Raw genomic sequence first — 17,859 nt, 5'->3', positions numbered from 1 at the left:
CCATTTCCGAAAATTGTATTAAAATGTGCGCTCAAACGTTGCACTATGGGCGTAAGATCGGCTTGTTATATAAATTGGGGGACAATGAAAATCGTACACAACTGATTAAAGTCCTATGGAAAATGAACCCGTTACCGGAATAAACGAAAACGATATAGTTATACATAAGATGAAAGCTGTACGAACGAACTTAATGGAACAACTACGAGATATTGAAGTAAAAATTGAAGAGATCAAATCGAATATTCGTCAATATCTTAAGGAAAACAAACAACAAATGGCAAAACCTTTACTTCGAAAGAAAAATTTGCTGGAAAATACCCATAAAAAGCAGAGCCTCGCTTTACAGAATATTGAGACGCTTTTATTAAGTGTTGAAGAAGCAAAGCACAACGGCATCATCCTAGATGCTTATAAAAGCGGATCGAAGGCTTTGCAAAATATTTTTGATACTTCAAATTTGAATAATGACACCGTAACAGATATTGTTGCTGATGTCAATGAAACACATAAAGAAATCGGGGATATACTTGCTGATACGAATCTCAATGTGTCCGATTCATATGATGACAATGATTTGGAACGTGAACTTGCTCAAATTACCGGCGAGAATGTTGAAACTGAAACAAAAATTGATAATACAATCGCAAATGAACTCGTTACCGGAATAAACGAAAACTATATAGTTATACAAGATGAAAGCTGTACGAATGAACTTAATGGAACAATTGCGAGATATTGAAGTAAAAATTGAAGAAGAAGATTTGAGTTAAAACGAATCGTTTTGTCATTTGTATTTAAGAACATAATTAATAAATTTCTTCTAAATCCGGTCTAAATAAAGAAAAAATTTTACTTAACAATTTTAAAACGAAAGCCTCCAGACGAGGGAATATTTCACAAATCGAAAAATGTTGAATGTATTCGCACGAAATCAGAAGACCGCTAATAAGTTCGACGATAATTTTCCGTATCCAGGCTGTTGGCAAGATAATCTTCAGAGAGCGGATTGTTAATCCAGAACGTTTTGATTCTAAATTACAATTCTGGACAAATCTAACGCGAGATTATCGTGAGTATAAAGGCGGGGCTAGTTTTAGTAAGGGAGAATGGAAAATTCGTTTCACGAGAAATGGTCATGTGTCTACTTGTTTGGAAAATTGTGATGTAATTTGTATTTCAAGCAACGTAGCATCAACAAATTAGGCCTTTGTTGAAGGATTTGTAAAATTTTTTTAATAATAATTGAAACAAAATTGATGCGCAGTAGTTTTTGCGGTAATCCCCCTTCTTTAAAACACTCACATATTCGGAAGTGCAACGTGCCTTAGTACTCAATCAATATCGTTTGCAGAGTTATGACAATGACATTCTCTAATGAAAGATGTACAATCGAAAGATGCCTTATCTTTTACGTAGTTGAAAGTTAACTTTCGCTTTTGTATTGAGTTGTTGACAAAAAGCTTTTATACGTAATTACCTCCATGCTTTCAGTTTGTTATCTTCGCATAGAGCATGTCATTCGCTTCAATTTCGAAATAGAGTCAGCTGATTTCGGAAAAGAATTACATAAAAATGTTTGTGTAGCGCAAAACAATCAAAAGCAACAACGGCGAAAAGAAGGATTGTTATTGATATTCCTACGTTGTACCCTTTACTCCACTGCCAACAATGTTAACAGTTGGCAAGACGAACTTAAACAGTTTAAATTGGTGCTCTGTGCCATTACAACAAATCTTTTGCATTGTCTCTTTCCACCGTTAGAACTCACCAATAAACTTTCTGTCTACAGATTAGTAGTCTCTCTCATCTATTCCAAGCACAATCTATAAACTGAAAAATTTGTAGCATATCCTGACATTTACCTTTACCAAAACTTATTTACTTATCCATTTGTAAATTGTGTGTAGGTAAGGTGTCTCTATATTATTCCAACAGAATGAAGCGAGTACAGCAAATAAATTGATTCTGTTAACATAAACCAAGCCGTGTTGATAACATTCTTTAATTCGTTTCGTTTCGCGTTCAAATGCATGAATAGATTTTTGTTTATAATCATTATAAACGTTCACGAGTCTGCATTTGGCCACAATTCTGTTAAATTGCAAGAGCGAATCATGCATAAATACTCTTTTGATTTAGAGCCTGGAGGAAGAGTTCTTGGGAGTTTTTTTAAAATTAGAGAAAGCATTCATTGTTATTTTGTTTGTGAATTTTGCCTATTTTCAACATATATAATTCATATATACTATTCGTTTGGTGTGTTGGTGTGCTGTTAATGTTAAATTTTGTTTGCTCTGAGAGAATTTCTTTGATTGCTTCGCGCTATTGAGATATTGCTGGCATTGTTATTGTAAAATTTCGTTTTACGTTTCGTACTCTACAAATCAGAGAAAGATATATAAACATTCCTAAATTTACTCTCACTGCAAAGAATATTTTACTCTCAAAGAGACAAGATTTCAAATAACAAAAGAAACATATATACATTATAAATGCATACAGATTTTGATGTTTGCCGTTTTCGAATTTGCTGAGAGCAAAATTTACTTTGCTATACATTTCTTATGGATGGCCAAATTTTGTTGAGAATAAAATTTAATTTCTCGGAGTACAATTTACTTTGTTTTACTCGCGTTTGAACAAAAATAAAAAGAGAGAAAAAAATAAAGAGAGAGAATCAACACTTTTTAACAATTGCTTGCATGAATAAAAACTAAATATTTTCTAGATTTTTTTTTTTTGAATTCAAATTTTGAATGATAAGGACGTGTGCGGTTCCTGTCGCGAGGAGTTTGTGCGAAATAATATACGTAAAGCAAGTTGCGATGGTAATGAAAGTAATTATTTTTTCGTTGTCTATGGTGCAGTAGTGACGATATTAGCCAATAACAACAAATTTTAGTGAAGTATTAAAAATGAAAAACAACTCGTTTTCATTGTTGCTGTTAAATATTCGTTTTACGGATTAAACAGAGTTAGTTGTCACTTATTTTTTTTTTTTTCTCTGAATTTTCTTCTTTTTTTTGTTGTTTTTGATTAAACTTGTGTACGCTGCAACGCGTGGTGATGACTATAACCGGTGTAAATTCATAAAAATAGTTTTTATATACATATATAAATAAATATGTGTATACATATGTACATGTCTGCCTATATACATGTTTTTGTTTTTTTTGTATAATAAGCATTATTTTCGTTAAAAATATTTAAATAAAATAAAAAAAATATTTTATTTATAAATTATACTAATTAAAGTTATACGATTGGATTGTTTACATTCTCTTCTGTCACAATGTGCATATGTGTGTGTGAGTGTGTGTAAGCGTCTCTTACAGCGTAATTTTGGAAATTTGAAATTTGTGAAAAAAAAGAAGAAAAATTTACCTAAAAAAAACAAACTTGAGTTGAGAAGCGTCTACTGAGTCGTTTTAACCACACGATTTGATTTGCCCTCTTTCTTGGTTGCGGAGAAGACGTAAATGAAGTTAATTTTGCTAAAGGATATACTATATGTAAGTGGCTAACTGAAAACTCGGTGTTGTAATAACCTTAAGAGAGATTTTGTAACACACTTCTTCTTTTTTAAGTGCATGAAATACTTTTTTCGTCACCTAAAACCGCTTTATATAAAAAAAAAATGTGAATTCATTCATCCAACTATTTTAAGTAACAAAAAATGTATATATATATTTTTTCTTTGAAATCTTACTTAAAAATTAAAAATACATCGTTTGTTTTGAAATTGAAGAAATGCAATAACATCATCGCGTTTCTTTTCTCAATAGTAAAATAGTATTATATTAAAAAAAACAAAGCAAGATTGTTGAAAAAAAAAAAAAAAAAAATGCAAAACAAAACAAAACTTTAATCAGAGTCTACAATTTACTATATTGTGATGCTTATCATTAGCACCATTTATTTAACAGATGTCTCGTTAAGCCTTGCAAGAAATGTGTATATGCATATATTTAGTTTTATATATAAATATGTATTTATAACGCATCGATCAATAATTCCCGGGGCTAAGACACATAATATTGTATTCACAAAGTAAGGCAAATCTTCAAATCAAATTGCGCGGATATATTGATTACCAAACATGCTTTTTTTCTAAATTGGTAGTATTGTGACAGACATGTGTGCCAAAACGACAGCGCCTAAACGTGATTAATGTCCGAGATGCTCGACACAAAATTATTTTTTCCGATTTTGTTGAAAAGTTAGTTTGTGAAATGAATTTTTTTGAGCAAAAACGTTTAGGATATTGCACAGAGCTTTATGTGAGCAGGTTTGGTTTTTAAGTAGCATAAACGAAGGTCAAACAGGCATTGAAGGCGAAGAGCGGATAGGACGATCATCAACCAATTCCTCAAACAAAGCAGAGATTCCGTGCCCAAAACCCGTCACCTAACAATTAGGGACCTTGCTGTCGCGGTTGGCATTTCAAACGGGTCAGTCAATAATATTTTAAAAGATATTTTGATCCTGAAAAACTCTCGAATCTCGATCGTTAACGAAACTATTCAATTTCTTTGATAAACATTATCGTATTAAAATCTGTGAAGAGTCGATTTCTGACCATGAATCGGTAATGAGACACATTACTACGTGATACGACCCCGAAGCAACAGATCATTCGAGCAAATACCGTGTAAAAGGTAAATCAAAACAGGAAAACTCAGTGTCAAAGTCAGTAAACAATCAAGGCAATATTTGCAGTTTCCTTCGATTACTATGATATTGTACGGACTATGAATTCCTTTCATCGAAATAAACTGTCAACGAGGAATATTACCTAGGTTGAAGGCGATGAAATGGATTTAAAAAAGATAAAATTAAATTGGCCTTACTTTTTGAACACAGTAGTATACCAAGTCCGTCCATATTGAATGTACACTTGTAACCCAAGTAGTGCAGGGTATTTTGTATTAGTTAAGAACTGCTTTTTGATAGCGAAAAATACCGTTCATTGGCTTGAAAAAGGTTATGATAAAGCGAAGTTGCACGAGATCACTGACATTGTAGAGATATGAAAAGGATTTCCATTAACTATTTTCCATTAAAATCTGTGCATAGAAGAGCTGTGTTTCAATCAGGTCATGGACTTACTAAGAGTGCAATGAAAACATTAAAGTGTTACGTATTAGGAACGCGAGGAAAATTGCATCAATTAAAATGCGGATCGCTACTGAGGGCAAAATTCCAAAAAGATTTCAATTAGATCATGGGGATATTGCTGACATGGAACCTTGTTTTTTACCATTTTTTTATATGTCCTTCTATAAGAAGGACATTCAAATGTTAGAGGAGTACTAGATTGATTGATGAAAATCGTTAAAGAAGGCAGTCATTTTATCATGCAAATGTCAAAATGTGTTTTGATTGAATATGATTTTACATATACTTGCACATATAACTGGTATTGCATTGCTAGAGTAAAAAAAAAAAAAAAAAAAGCATTGTATAATACACGACCCCAATGCATTCATGTTATCCAGTAGTTAAGCCTGCTATACGTTAAGGAGTGAGCGACGTTTGAAAGTAAACTACGCGACTAACTTGTTAACATGAACAGCAATTAGATAGACTTGGAGAATGGAAAGCGATAAATTAATTATGTTAAATCTTTTGGGGCAATACAAAGTTACCTGGATATAAGCGCTAATAGAAATCAAAAGAACGAAACTTTTAGAAAAGACATAAGTTGCCTTGCAATCGATTACAAAGTAAAAAACAAGAGAAGAACATTATATTCGGTTGTAATCGAATCTTTCACACCCATCATCGTTATCTTGAAAAAGAGCAAAAAAAAAAAAGGAAAGGAACTAAATATTCATACTCTATTACATTAGATAGGTGCGGCTGAATATATTTGTCTTCGGAATAAAAGCTGGAAATGTATATGGTTTATGTGTTATATTTCATAAGTAACAAACAAAAAACCTGGAAAGCAAAGGTGTTCTCAGTTATTGTTGTATATGCGTGTGGGTGTTGTGGGCATGTCTTTTGACCGGTTTGGGTAACTTTCACATTATATTGCAAATTTGTAGGCGATATCTTCGTTTAGACAAATGGGAAAATGCTTACCACAGACACTACACGGTTGGGCGGACGGACGTATAGACAGACGAGCAAACCGACTTGCTTAGGCGTGTTCCGAATTCGAAATCGGACCAAGAATTTACTAAAAATTAAATTTTGTTGCACTGTAGGTGGGCGTGGTCAATTTTTCCAATATTCCAGCTGATACAATATCGTCCATAGAGTACACTCTCAAATTTGCGTAAACTTATGGGCAAAAAACGAATTCGTTATTCCTTTTGAAAAATGAAGATACTTTCAGTTTACCTAGTACTGTGGGCCGATTTGGCCAATTTTCAATACCAATCTGCGTACAAAAAAATTCTAATCTTTCTGTCGAATTTAAAGTCATTGTTTTCATTTTTGTGGCAGGAGAGTGTTAACAAGAGGGAGACGGACTTGCTTAAATCGATTTAGAATTTGATGCTGGTCAACAATATATATATACTTTGTGGGGTCTCAGAAGCTTGGTTCTGGACCTTGCGAAAGTTTTGACAAAATGAATATGCTTTTCATCCTTGGTTGATAAGTATGAGAACATTGTGTAATTCACGATGTTAATGCATTCATTGTATTCAGCGGTTAAGCCTGCTATAAATTACTGGTTGAGGGACTTCTAAAAATAAGATACGCAACTAATTAGCCAACGTGGAGAGCAATTAAAAAGCCTTGGAGAGTAGAGTGCGATAACTTAATTATGTTAAATCTTATTGAAAATTACAAAGTTAGCTGGGTAGAAGCGCTAGCAATCGATTCTAAAGTAAAAAATTGCATATGTAAAAAGAGAAATTTTTTTTTGTAAAAAGCCTTTTACTTTGTATGTCTAAAAGGTAGGTAACAAAGTTTTCACCTTTATATGGCTATACAAACATAATTGAATTTCTTCCACATTCAAACCTCAAGTTAAGTTTAGTTAGCTGGCGTTATGAAACAGTGACTGACCTAAGTGGAAGATCCTTAACCACAGCAACATAAGTTATATCTTTGCTGTGTGCATTGCGAAGCTTGTGGAACCGATTTCTGTAACAGGAAAAAAAAATTTGCCGGAAAAGTAACTTTCCCTGCTAAATACAAACGATAGTGCTACTGACGCGTAAAGCGTCATAGATAGTTGACGGATTAAGACATCTATAGCATAAACCAGCAATAATTTTGACCACTAATTATGACGATAAACGTGAATATCTGAATGGCGCCAATACATAAGGCAACGGGATAAGATGGGTGTACACAGTATTGCAGTAACAACAACTGATGCAATTAAGCGAAAGAACTTAAGCAATACATGAAACGTCACGATACCGTGGGTTCTTGGTGCAATGTCATTCGGGTGCCTATGGCTTAACTCAACCAGCTCGCTGAACTGAAATGCGTTATCCTATAATCGATGGTTTCAATTGATGAGTTGTGTCGTGCGTTTGAGAATTCTTTCCAGTACGACAATCGTCTGTTGTCGATAGCTTTTACAGGCCCGATACTCTTTCGATACGAAATTCGTTACATTGTTAGAAGAATGGCAAATACGTGTCTTTCTAGTAGCGTGAATAATATTTTTAACTATATTCTGGAAAGACATTTTTCCCTCATTTGTATCCCATTGCAAATCAGGAGCCGAACGAGACCATAGGTAAAACAAGGTGCAGAATGGTCCAGAGCTTATGATCTGCCCGTTCGGTAAGTAGGTTTTGTCCGTCCATTTTTTTTCCCATAAGCGTAAAGCACGCGTATTTCTTTTAGATGTAACCGTTTGCTGAGTGTCCTTGGGATAAAAATTGAAAACCCCTCTACATCTCGCTTACTAGCTAGCTCAGCAATGACAGATGCGTTCGTCTCTACGGCATCCGAATCTCTTCAAGTCGCACTAGCGGGTGGCCTTAAAAATAAAACAATCTGTAGTTCTATATTCAGACAGGCAGTGAGGAGTTCCAGATAGCCATTAAATAAAGATTGATCCAAAGAATAATCGCTGCTGGTTTCCCTGCTCCTGTGATAAACAATCAACAAATTTATCTTACTAAGAGATCATATAAGGTTGATGTTATCTTTCACCATGTCCACATGGCTCTTGCCCTTTCGCCCACCTTATGCAATAATTACACATTCGTTTTCCCTGAATTATTCAAAAGCATCTTATCGACTTTTACGGACCGCTGTAATCTGTCATAATCCCCATTTTCTTATATATGAATGTAATAAGTGGTAGCTGTGGTATGTCGGGATGATAAAAAAAATTCCTTTCTGCTCCTTTTGAAAGCGTCTTGATGGCTTACATTATTTTAAAATGAATTTGTATAATTTTGCATACATTTTTCAGTAAAGCCAACTCTACCAAACATGAACATTTCAATGTATACAAGCAGCATGTGAATGGTGGTTATAACAATCATAAACAAGAAAAAAGCTTATAGTGCATCAAGGCTCATCATTAAATATGAAGAAGTCCACCGTGAAAAAATGTCGTTGTACCGAATTTCATCAAAATTTGTGACCTGTAGCTTGAACATAAAAACTCAAAATGGACAGACCCGCTTAAATCGGCTTGATAATAGTTGGGATTATCTCAAGTCCTGTTGAGCGTTTTATACATCCCCACGAACTTAGCAAAGAGCAGGGACGTAATCAATGCGAGTTAATGCCTCACACTTACTGGGAATTCCAAGTTCATATGAACAGTTTCAGTTCACAATCCCAAGCATGAAAGTGGTACAGCGGTTTACCCGGACCTCTCGATCTAGGAAATACAGGTTGATACTTTCATTGTAGCGCGCATGCAGCCCAGGACATTTAAGCGCATCACAGACCGGTTTTATCGTAGTAGTACAAACGGTGTAGGATATAAAAGTACTTGAATTAAAAAAGAAAAAAGTTGCTTCCAGAAAAATCGAGTTTTTGAAACACTCTTGCACAGGCATTTCGGCCTGATCCTGCATTATCGTTCGTCAAATCAATTGGTACTGCTCAAAATTCTCTCTGCAAATCTTAGGGAATCCATATAATAATAACTAAAAGTATATTTTTATAATGAGACCATTTTTAGTTCTATTTTACCCATATCAAGAGTCTCTTTTCAACAACAAGAAAATTGAAAAGGATTATGAATTAGAAAAAAAAAAAGGGAAAAAATTAATTTTTGGAAAAAGAGCATAAGGGTTAGTACCTTTGCAAATACATCTGGTCAGCTTAATTCGTATGCACGTGCATTTGACTAACACAATCTCGCTGCTGCAGGTCTTATGCAACATTTCAACTTATTCGGAGCATAAAAATTTTCTTGGAAAACTACAACAAAACTTAAGCCAAATCGTTTATTCAATTAATTTTTCTATTCTTATAAAAAATGCAAAGCATTCAAAAGTATGATTAATACAAATAGCAACCTAAGCATATTGACTCATAACTTATGCACAAATTTCGCGCGTTAGCTTTGTAAACTAAAGTGATAACATCATTAAAAAAATAAAAAAAAGAGAGAAAAAACAAAAAAACGGATTGTGACGAAATATTTTACGAGCATCTTTAAAATGATAAATTACGAGCAATATACACACACAGACACACACACCCCTTTCTTTACTCTTGAAAACACTGCATGCAATATTTTATAAAATTCGTGTGAATATAATTTTCTCCCTTGTCTTTCTCATTCATAGTGCGACCATGTGGATAATGAGAAACAAAATATTGAAATCAAGTTAAATATAATCTTTCGCTTATATTCTCACCCCTATTAAGGGTTGCATGTAATACCTTATTTCCTTTATGCATTGACTTAAGTTAAACCTAAAAATTATATCTTTTGCATAACTTAAGCTTTGTGTTTACATTGCTACGAACTCGTGTAAAACTTAAAGTCAAGGCAAACTGGAGCCTAACGCAGCGCATAAAGAGATGAAAAAAAAAAACGAAAAAAAACGAAAAAAACTTAATGATTTTTGTACTCACTACCAAAGAACTAAGGGTATGCTGGATTCGTTCTTTCTTTTGAAATATTCAAACAAACTTATTAGAGAGTCTTCAAAAGATTGGAAGCTGCTCGCTTGTCCATCAAGATTATCGGAATACTTACGTTTGTTAAAATTTCGAAATTTACGACTTAGGTGTGGATACATGTAAGGTTCTAAAATGGGTATGATTCGCTCTTATTACAGATAAAAGAACTATACTTTAATACCTATAGCAGACGTGGCATTGAAACTTGTGTGTATTTAAAACGTGAACAAAAAGAATGGGCTTGATTTGTCTACAAACATAACAACAATAAACACGTACGTTTTTTTTTTGGCATTTCAAAACTGATATAAATATTTCGTGGTTTTAGCTAAAGGAAGCTTTGAAACAACAACGGCCACTACTACTCTTCTTAGAATTGTCTCTTGGTAGCATTCAAAGCTCAATATTGTCTGCTCTTGTATAAACAGTAAAGTTTTCAAAAATTTTGCTCGCAAATCTTGAAATCACAATTTTATTTAGCTCCCTATAGTGCTATTATCGTTACGTTACGTGTCTTTTGGAAAACAGCGACAACTTACTCAAGGTTTTCTGTTAATAATGCATCGCTTTCAGGTGGTGAGTGCTAAAAATTCGTCCTAAGGCGAAGACAAGTTTTTTATTTGACTTTGCATACACAAGACTCGTTCACTGTTTTAAAAATTTTTTGGCCTTATTATACTTATATTAGTCAAATAAAACTTGAAAAAAAAAAAAAACGATTAAAAACATTATAGTCGACCACGGACTACCATTAAATACCCTATATCACTTCACTTAATATACTTAATTATATAAAGACTTCTCAAAATAGGAACCCATTTTGTGGGAAGTATTCGAAAGAGGAACCCGATATGAGCCAGTTTCAATAACTTTCTATATCATTTGGCTTAATATACTGAATCGTATAAAGATTTTTCAAAATAAGGCCCCATTGTATGGGAAGTGTTTGAAAGAGAGCACCTATCTGAGCCATACTCACTAGCTTTCCCATTTGGGTCCTGGGTAGGTGGTCGTCAAAATAAGTTAAAAACTGCGATCTATACATATATACAGACGTTAGGTGGACAAACGGACAGAGAAATTTAAATCGATTGAGGAAATAAGTTCACAATGCGACTCTGAATCGATGGATATAATAAAAGATAGATTTATTCCAAATCTTTCCGAGTGCGGGTATTCGTCCTGCATTACCAATGATGCTCGCTCGCGATAATAATGATAGAGGAAAGTAGGCTGTGGGATTTTTTATAGATTCGACGAAGCCAATTACGATTGAAAAGTGCTCATTAGTAAAAATACCGACAGGAATTGTTAATATAGAGTATGTTGAAAGAAGGACACTTTAAAAGTTTGTATTTGTAGGCAATATTGCTTTCATGTCCACAATGCTAATTGCGGAAAAAATGAAAAGAGAATTTTCGATTTGCTCAAAACGTATTTATTTAATATTCATCAATTGCTCTTTTTCTTCTGCGAGTTGAGTAAAAAAGTTCCAGTGTTCATTATTTCAAAGCGGTCTGCACACCACACATATCCGATAAAGTAAGTTTACTTGAAAACTCCGTAATTGTGTTGAAAATGGAATTCCCTGAAATACTAAGAAAGTATTCAAAAAAGAAAAAAAAAAGTTTTCGTTACTTCGACATCTGACGAAAAGGTGACGATTAACGAAAAGATTAATAAAAGTCTCTGAAAAATCCAACAAGTAAAGGGGCCAATATAGGAGGAGGCCAGAGGCTTAACAAAATTATTAAAAAAGGCGGAATATTCAAAGGGTGGGAAGTTATATTTAAATAGGATTAGCAAAGACACGATCCAAAACATTTAAATAGAGGACTAGTTACTCATTAAGAGAATTCTGTTAAACGAAGTTTGTTGAAGGATTTCACTCAAAATGTAGTTAGAATAGAGTTTTTCCAGAATTCTTTCAAGAAATATTATAAACAAAACATGTCTTTATGTTAATCAATTAAATCATGATATGAAAAAATGTGTTTACCATGTCAAGTACGAAACTGAAAATGCGAAAGTTTGCTTAGCTACTGTGACCAAACCAAGTTCTGCGAAAAAATGAAATTGATATTTCGTCAATTCTTGATCAATAAGCTTCGTTGTATTTGTAATCAGTTTTCTTCGAAAATTTTTTTTTCTGATTCTTTGAAAATTGCTCTACTTAACGGAATGTATACATTTACTCATAACATAACAATGTCTGGAAGGTCACTGTCACCACAGAAAGCGCTGCGAAAAAATGAAACTGATACGTCTTGAATCTTTGATCAATTACCTTTCTAAAGATATATAATTTATGTTCAGTTTTCGTCGGAAAAATTTGCTTCAATACTTCGCTATGCATTGATACGATCCTAATCTAAGAAATATTAGGAAAAAGACAATCTTACGTTACTCGTATGTATAAAACACTGCGGCCTTTCCCCGGTTTCAAGCTACTTTTTGTAGCCTGACTGTTATGTGGTCGATGATTAGTGCCCACGCTATTCTTGACACCTTACGTGCCAGTCTTGCTCTACTAGTTCCAAAATTTCATTAAGTTTTTGGCCAGAGCGAGGTGCATCTTTGGCATCGAAATTTGCGGAATGGCAACGAGCAAACTACTCCTAGGTCCTTCGTTCTTTTCAACATTCTCACCGTACACTGCAAAATTTTTTTTTTATTTTTTGCAGCGTTTTTACGATTTTTAAAGGAAAAAAGCATCACACAGTGGATTTCTTCAGATATTTCACTCATTTTCGAATCAATATAACTTTTTAAATGAGAAAAGTACTAGAAAACAATCTTTACAAAAAATGTAAGCTGAAATGTTACTTTTTAAGCACATGTTCACTTAAGACAATCAGTTGACTGTTAACTGATATATAGGCATTAACGCCATTCTGCGAAAGAAACCACAAAATCTTTTTACCTGATCCAATGTTATGCATTCTAGGCAACGTGATTTCAATTTTGAGAAACACTGGTCAGTTTACCATTAAGCTTAAGCTTATTGTGTCTTTGTCTTATCCATCAATGAAACTGTCCTTTAAACGGCTCTTTTGAATGTGAGTCATATTTAATGCAGTTACAGGTGCTCATCCGTGAAGTTATGTAAGCGCAAATGTTCTTACCATTCTTAAGCTAAGAACTCTTGGTAAATTCAGCAGCTTTGAAGTATATTTTTTACCACTTCTTCCTTGCTTACTTCTTTTGACTACCTTGGTCGTAGTTATAGTGGGCACACACTCGCTAGGCTGAAGCCGCTTCCCTGTGTCTTTCTCTTTTTCTTACTTTCTTCTGATTCCCACCACATTACAGCGAGCAGCGAACATTTCCCAACTGATTGATCATCTGAGAGAAATCTGCAATTTGGCTTTTGGGAATTTCTTTACAGGATTCTTAAAAAAAAAAATGTTTTTAAAAAAAAAAAAAATGTGTTTCTTAATAACATCATCAACAACAACAACAACATCAACAAGCATTCCGAAGTTATTTAAAACATAGAGGCCTTCTAATAAGCCATAAACATTCTTAAATTATTTGAAGTATCCATTATAAAGCAAAACATGAACAATTTAATTCATTGAGATTGGTTGCTGTAGCTAATGATGCTTGGTTTGCCACATCCGTGCGGTAACCTGATACAGAGAAAAGATGTCAAGTCAACTTACCTGATGTGTCGCAAATTAATGTTACTGCTACTATTGTTCTTTTACCATATCTTTTGCATTTTCGGATATTCGTATGTGTGTGTGTGCTTGCTGTGTTAGTTACGCGCACCTTCTTTTTCGCTTAAAATTTGAGGACCTCCCAGATTAATATTTCATAATGAGAAACTTGTCAAACCTATACGATATTATTTATAGTTGATTTCCTGCTTAACATAACTTTTTTTTTTTTTTTTTTACAAGTATTAGAGTAGAAAAATATGTTTTGTTTTGTGTGGATGTTATTGAAGTTTAGATTTTTGAAACTCGCGTCGCGTTTGTAACATAAACTGTAATCCTATTCTTTTCATAGTATGAGTTCTTACCGTTGCTGAACATCTTTGCTCAATCGTATCATACATACAGACATACATACATACATACATGCATACATTTTGGGCGTTGTTATGAATAATTATTTTTTTATATTTTTCTTAAGTATGTCATAAATGTTTGAATCATTTTCTTTACATCTGCATACACGTCTTGATAATGTACTGCTTTCATATATGTTTTGAGCTTGTGTAGGGGTTATATGAGTGATTTATTGTAAAGTGTAGTAGAACGTGGTGGCGGCTCTCTTACTCTATGCTATGCTACTACGGCGTCTAAAGTGATTATAATATTAAGTAATTTGTGTGTGCATTTGTGTGTATGTGTATGTATTTTATGTCATTTATTTTTAATGCGTTTGGTGCGCCATTCTCACAGACCGTATCACATACAATTATGTTTTTATTCGATATTCTTATGTTTGTAAAATAAAATTCTGCACTTCATCCACGCATTTGAATTTAAAAACATTTTTATTTAATTTTTTTAAATGCTTCGCTCTCTCCCTCTATCTCTCTCCCCCACGCTCGCCGTGTGTATCTTTCTGATGAAATATCGAGATCAACAAAACAGGAAAATTTATTAAACATCAATTAAATGCTTCCTGTCATAAGCGCCAAATATTTATACCCTACACAAATTGTGGTACAGAGCATATTTATATTAACGCGATATATGATTTATATGAAACGTACAGATTTCGCTTTGTGAGCATATCGCATAGCCGAGTGGATAAGAATCGCGGCTATGTGATGTAGAATAAATAAAAATTTATTTATCCTGTTAGTCCTCTAGAGTGTAAAGCTCTTATCTGCAAATGGTTTAGGGCAACCTTGCGGCATAGCTGAGATAGCTGACTTGTCACTCGACACACCAAAAATTGATACACACTTGCTCCTTACCGAATACCACACGAACGAAACCATAGCTAACCGATCGGAGACTTCCCCCTGGAAATATTCTTCACCGAACCTGCTTATTGGTCTCCCTTCGGCCTATAGAAAGATTTCGGGGGGACACCGAAGTTTGGTCCGAAAATCCCTGTAAGCCTAGCTTCCTCTCATTTATAGAAAAAACCCTTAGCTCTGCAGCTATCAAGTCGGTATTCGCGGATTCGGTTCTCAGGGCGATGTGATCATACTTGGTAGTGGCCATGGCGAGTGGTCAGTGGGTAAAGGGATAACACATACACACTTACTAGTCTGCCGTTGTTTCCCACTATCTCTTTCTGTTTCCTCTGTCACAGAGTTGTTGGCTTAGATTGTTTACGTTTTATAATGAAAAAATCGCCTTGAACTAAGTATAACATCATTTTTCATGGCGATTGCAAAGGATTGACTGCCTACTTATTTATCTCGTTATATAATTTTTTTATAATCTTTCTATACATATATGCATATAATGCAATAAGCCGATGTTTGTTTTACGACTACGGTATGCTAAGCGCTTTTCACTCACTATTATTACGCAAATTCTCTCTCGCTCTCTCTTTCTCTCTCTCCCTCTCTCTCTCTCTCTGCCCTCTATCTAAACAGGTTTGTTTGTGTTTTGTTTGATTATATTTTAGTTTTTAGCGTTATAGGCATTATCTAGTATATTAAGACATTGTTCTTAATTAGCGTTTATTTTAACTTAATAGTAGATGGCTATAAATTAATGCTTTACAGTTGAAATAACTGCTCGTATATCGTTTAGAAAGCGTGACGTATATGGATATTAGAAAGTCACGTACGCGATGAATACAATATTATATATGTCCTTTAATATCAATGCTCGAGTGTTAACAAAAAAAAAAAAAATTTTTTTTCATTGGACGATAATAAGTAAGACTGTCTTCTATAACGGCTGGTAACATAATATAAACGTTAATTAAAATTATAATCAAGTTGTGCATTACGCGTACTCAGGTTTTTATTTACATAAGAATTTTTTCAAAAGGCTTACAAGCAGCAAATGCAAATGGCAGTTAAAAGAATTTCAGATAAATGATAAGCAATTTCTATATATCCGCTTTTATCTTACGGTTCATGTTTATGAATGAGTTTGCGGTTAAAATTACCTTTTAATTCTCCTTACCGGTTAAGCATACAGTTGCGCTGATAAAATCTCACGCTTTAAATTTTTTTTCTTTTTTTATGTGCTAAAGTTTTAAATGCGAAATAAATTTTTTTTTGCATTATATTGTGTCTATGCATAAACGCTTAAAGCAATTTCAATAGACGTCGCTTGCAATTAGTTCTTCTCTCGCAATAATGCAATAAACCCATGCAATGTTTTATGGTAAGGTAAGTGAAAGCTAAAATTCGCGATAATATTTTAGGGTAATATTCATCCACATTGTGTACGAAATTTAGTTATACCTAGAACAAACGCACAGATCTGACGTGAAGGGCAAATAATCGAAGGCCTCTCTCGCCGAAATTCCACGAGACCCACACAAGAAAATTTCCGTTTCCAGAACTAGGTTAGTAGCGGGTACGTAGGGAAGGGTGGATTAGGTTCCGATCACGGATTCCAAATTTCAACATTAAGAACAAAATTATAGTTCAAAATCCAGGCTCTTATTAATCGTTGAAAATATAAAATGATTGCCGCACTACGAGATAATTACTTTACTTAGCGTCATTATTATTATTATTAATTAAACTAGTCTTAAGTCTTAAAGTGCTAACATCTAAGGCGATCGGCTTTATTGAAATTTTTATCTCGCTTGAGATTTGAATCCACGACAATTGAGTTGTAGTTGAATATTGCGATCACTGTTGTGAACAGCTGATATAAATTTCACGGCACATGTCCTCTTAAGTTAGTAATAGCCACTGCTTACTCGACTATCCACGCAATAAAAGGTCACATTCATGTATTGAGCTTGTCCACATCACTTTTGTTTGGTATATTCTCAACTGCCAACTCGAGTATTCCCAAAGGCGCCGCACTAATCTAACTTGATGCCAATTTTGTATCCAATCCCGTCGTTCGTCGCTCCTCCCCCTAAAATTTAACTTAATCGTACATCTAGATGAAAGAGATGTAAGCTGAAAATGAAGCAATTCAGTTAGTGATTTTTATTTCCCAGAATATGTCTAAACACTTTTTCCAATTCATTTCCTCTTTTTTCTCAATGGTTTTGCAAAATGTTACGGCGGCGAGCGAACGCCATTTGAAGGATCATAACGACCTTATCAGCAATTATCTCTTTGAAGACTTCTGCATTCATAAGATTTTCGCTACGGAATTACGTACTAAGGTGGTAATGTATACATATATATAAAGCGTTGCCTACCAATCAACAGAAGTAATCGTTTCAAGATCATTCGCGTTTGATTTACTGACTGAAATTTGTGCATAGATACAATAATAAAGGTCGATGCGTAAGAGACTTAGAGTGAATGCCCGTGTTTAGGCATAACTTCACGATGCGCGATGAGCATACCGAGTTATTTGAGCGTGAAGTGGCGCTCATCGTCGCAAGCGACAAACCACAGTACCGTGGGTAGCGTTACACTTGAGAAGATAAATGAAATTAAAGTGTATGTCTATTCCACTACTAACCTATTCTGAGGGAAGTTCGAGGCCTCGCTTGGATTACATTATTTATAGCTCCCATCTTGACACCCACGAAACTCGCTTAAGGGCCTTAGCCACCAATTAGGACAGACGATGGCTGCTGCATTGGCATCCCCCAAGCAGAGAAATTTTACATATGATGTCGTGTACTTTTTCTAAAAAGTTTCCTCTTTTTGTCAGGCGC

General features: G+C 34.2%; 2 protein-coding genes across 2 annotated transcripts in view; both read left to right on the top strand.

Annotated features, from left to right (window-relative positions):
* Positions 1-115: 115 nt before the first annotated feature.
* On the top strand, positions 116-742 carry LOC119640028. Its single transcript, XM_038037801.1, has one exon. It carries the CDS (start codon positions 116-118, stop codon positions 740-742), a length of 627 nt encoding a protein of 208 aa, XP_037893729.1.
* A 2,465-nt stretch (positions 743-3,207) lies between these two features.
* The window catches only part of LOC119640058 (extracellular sulfatase SULF-1 homolog), an 81,455-nt gene continuing 66,803 nt past the window's right edge, over positions 3,208-17,859 (top strand). The window contains exon 1 of the mRNA XM_038037833.1: positions 3,208-3,515. The gene's annotated coding sequence lies outside the window, so the exon portion shown is untranslated. The remainder of the gene's footprint in view (positions 3,516-17,859) is intronic.

The sequence above is a fragment of the Glossina fuscipes genome, unplaced genomic scaffold, assembly GCF_014805625.2.
Source record: "Glossina fuscipes isolate IAEA_lab_2018 unplaced genomic scaffold, Yale_Gfus_2 114, whole genome shotgun sequence".
Taxonomy (NCBI): Eukaryota; Metazoa; Arthropoda; class Insecta; order Diptera; family Glossinidae; genus Glossina; species Glossina fuscipes.
Note: the sequence above shows the minus strand (reverse complement) of the source record. Positions and strands in the feature narration are given on the sequence as shown.

Bases quoted from the DNA above. Each gene is read 5' to 3' on its own strand.
- LOC119640028 (XM_038037801.1), top strand. From the start codon at position 116: ATGGAAAATGAACCCGTTACCGGAATAAACGAAAACGATATAGTTATA.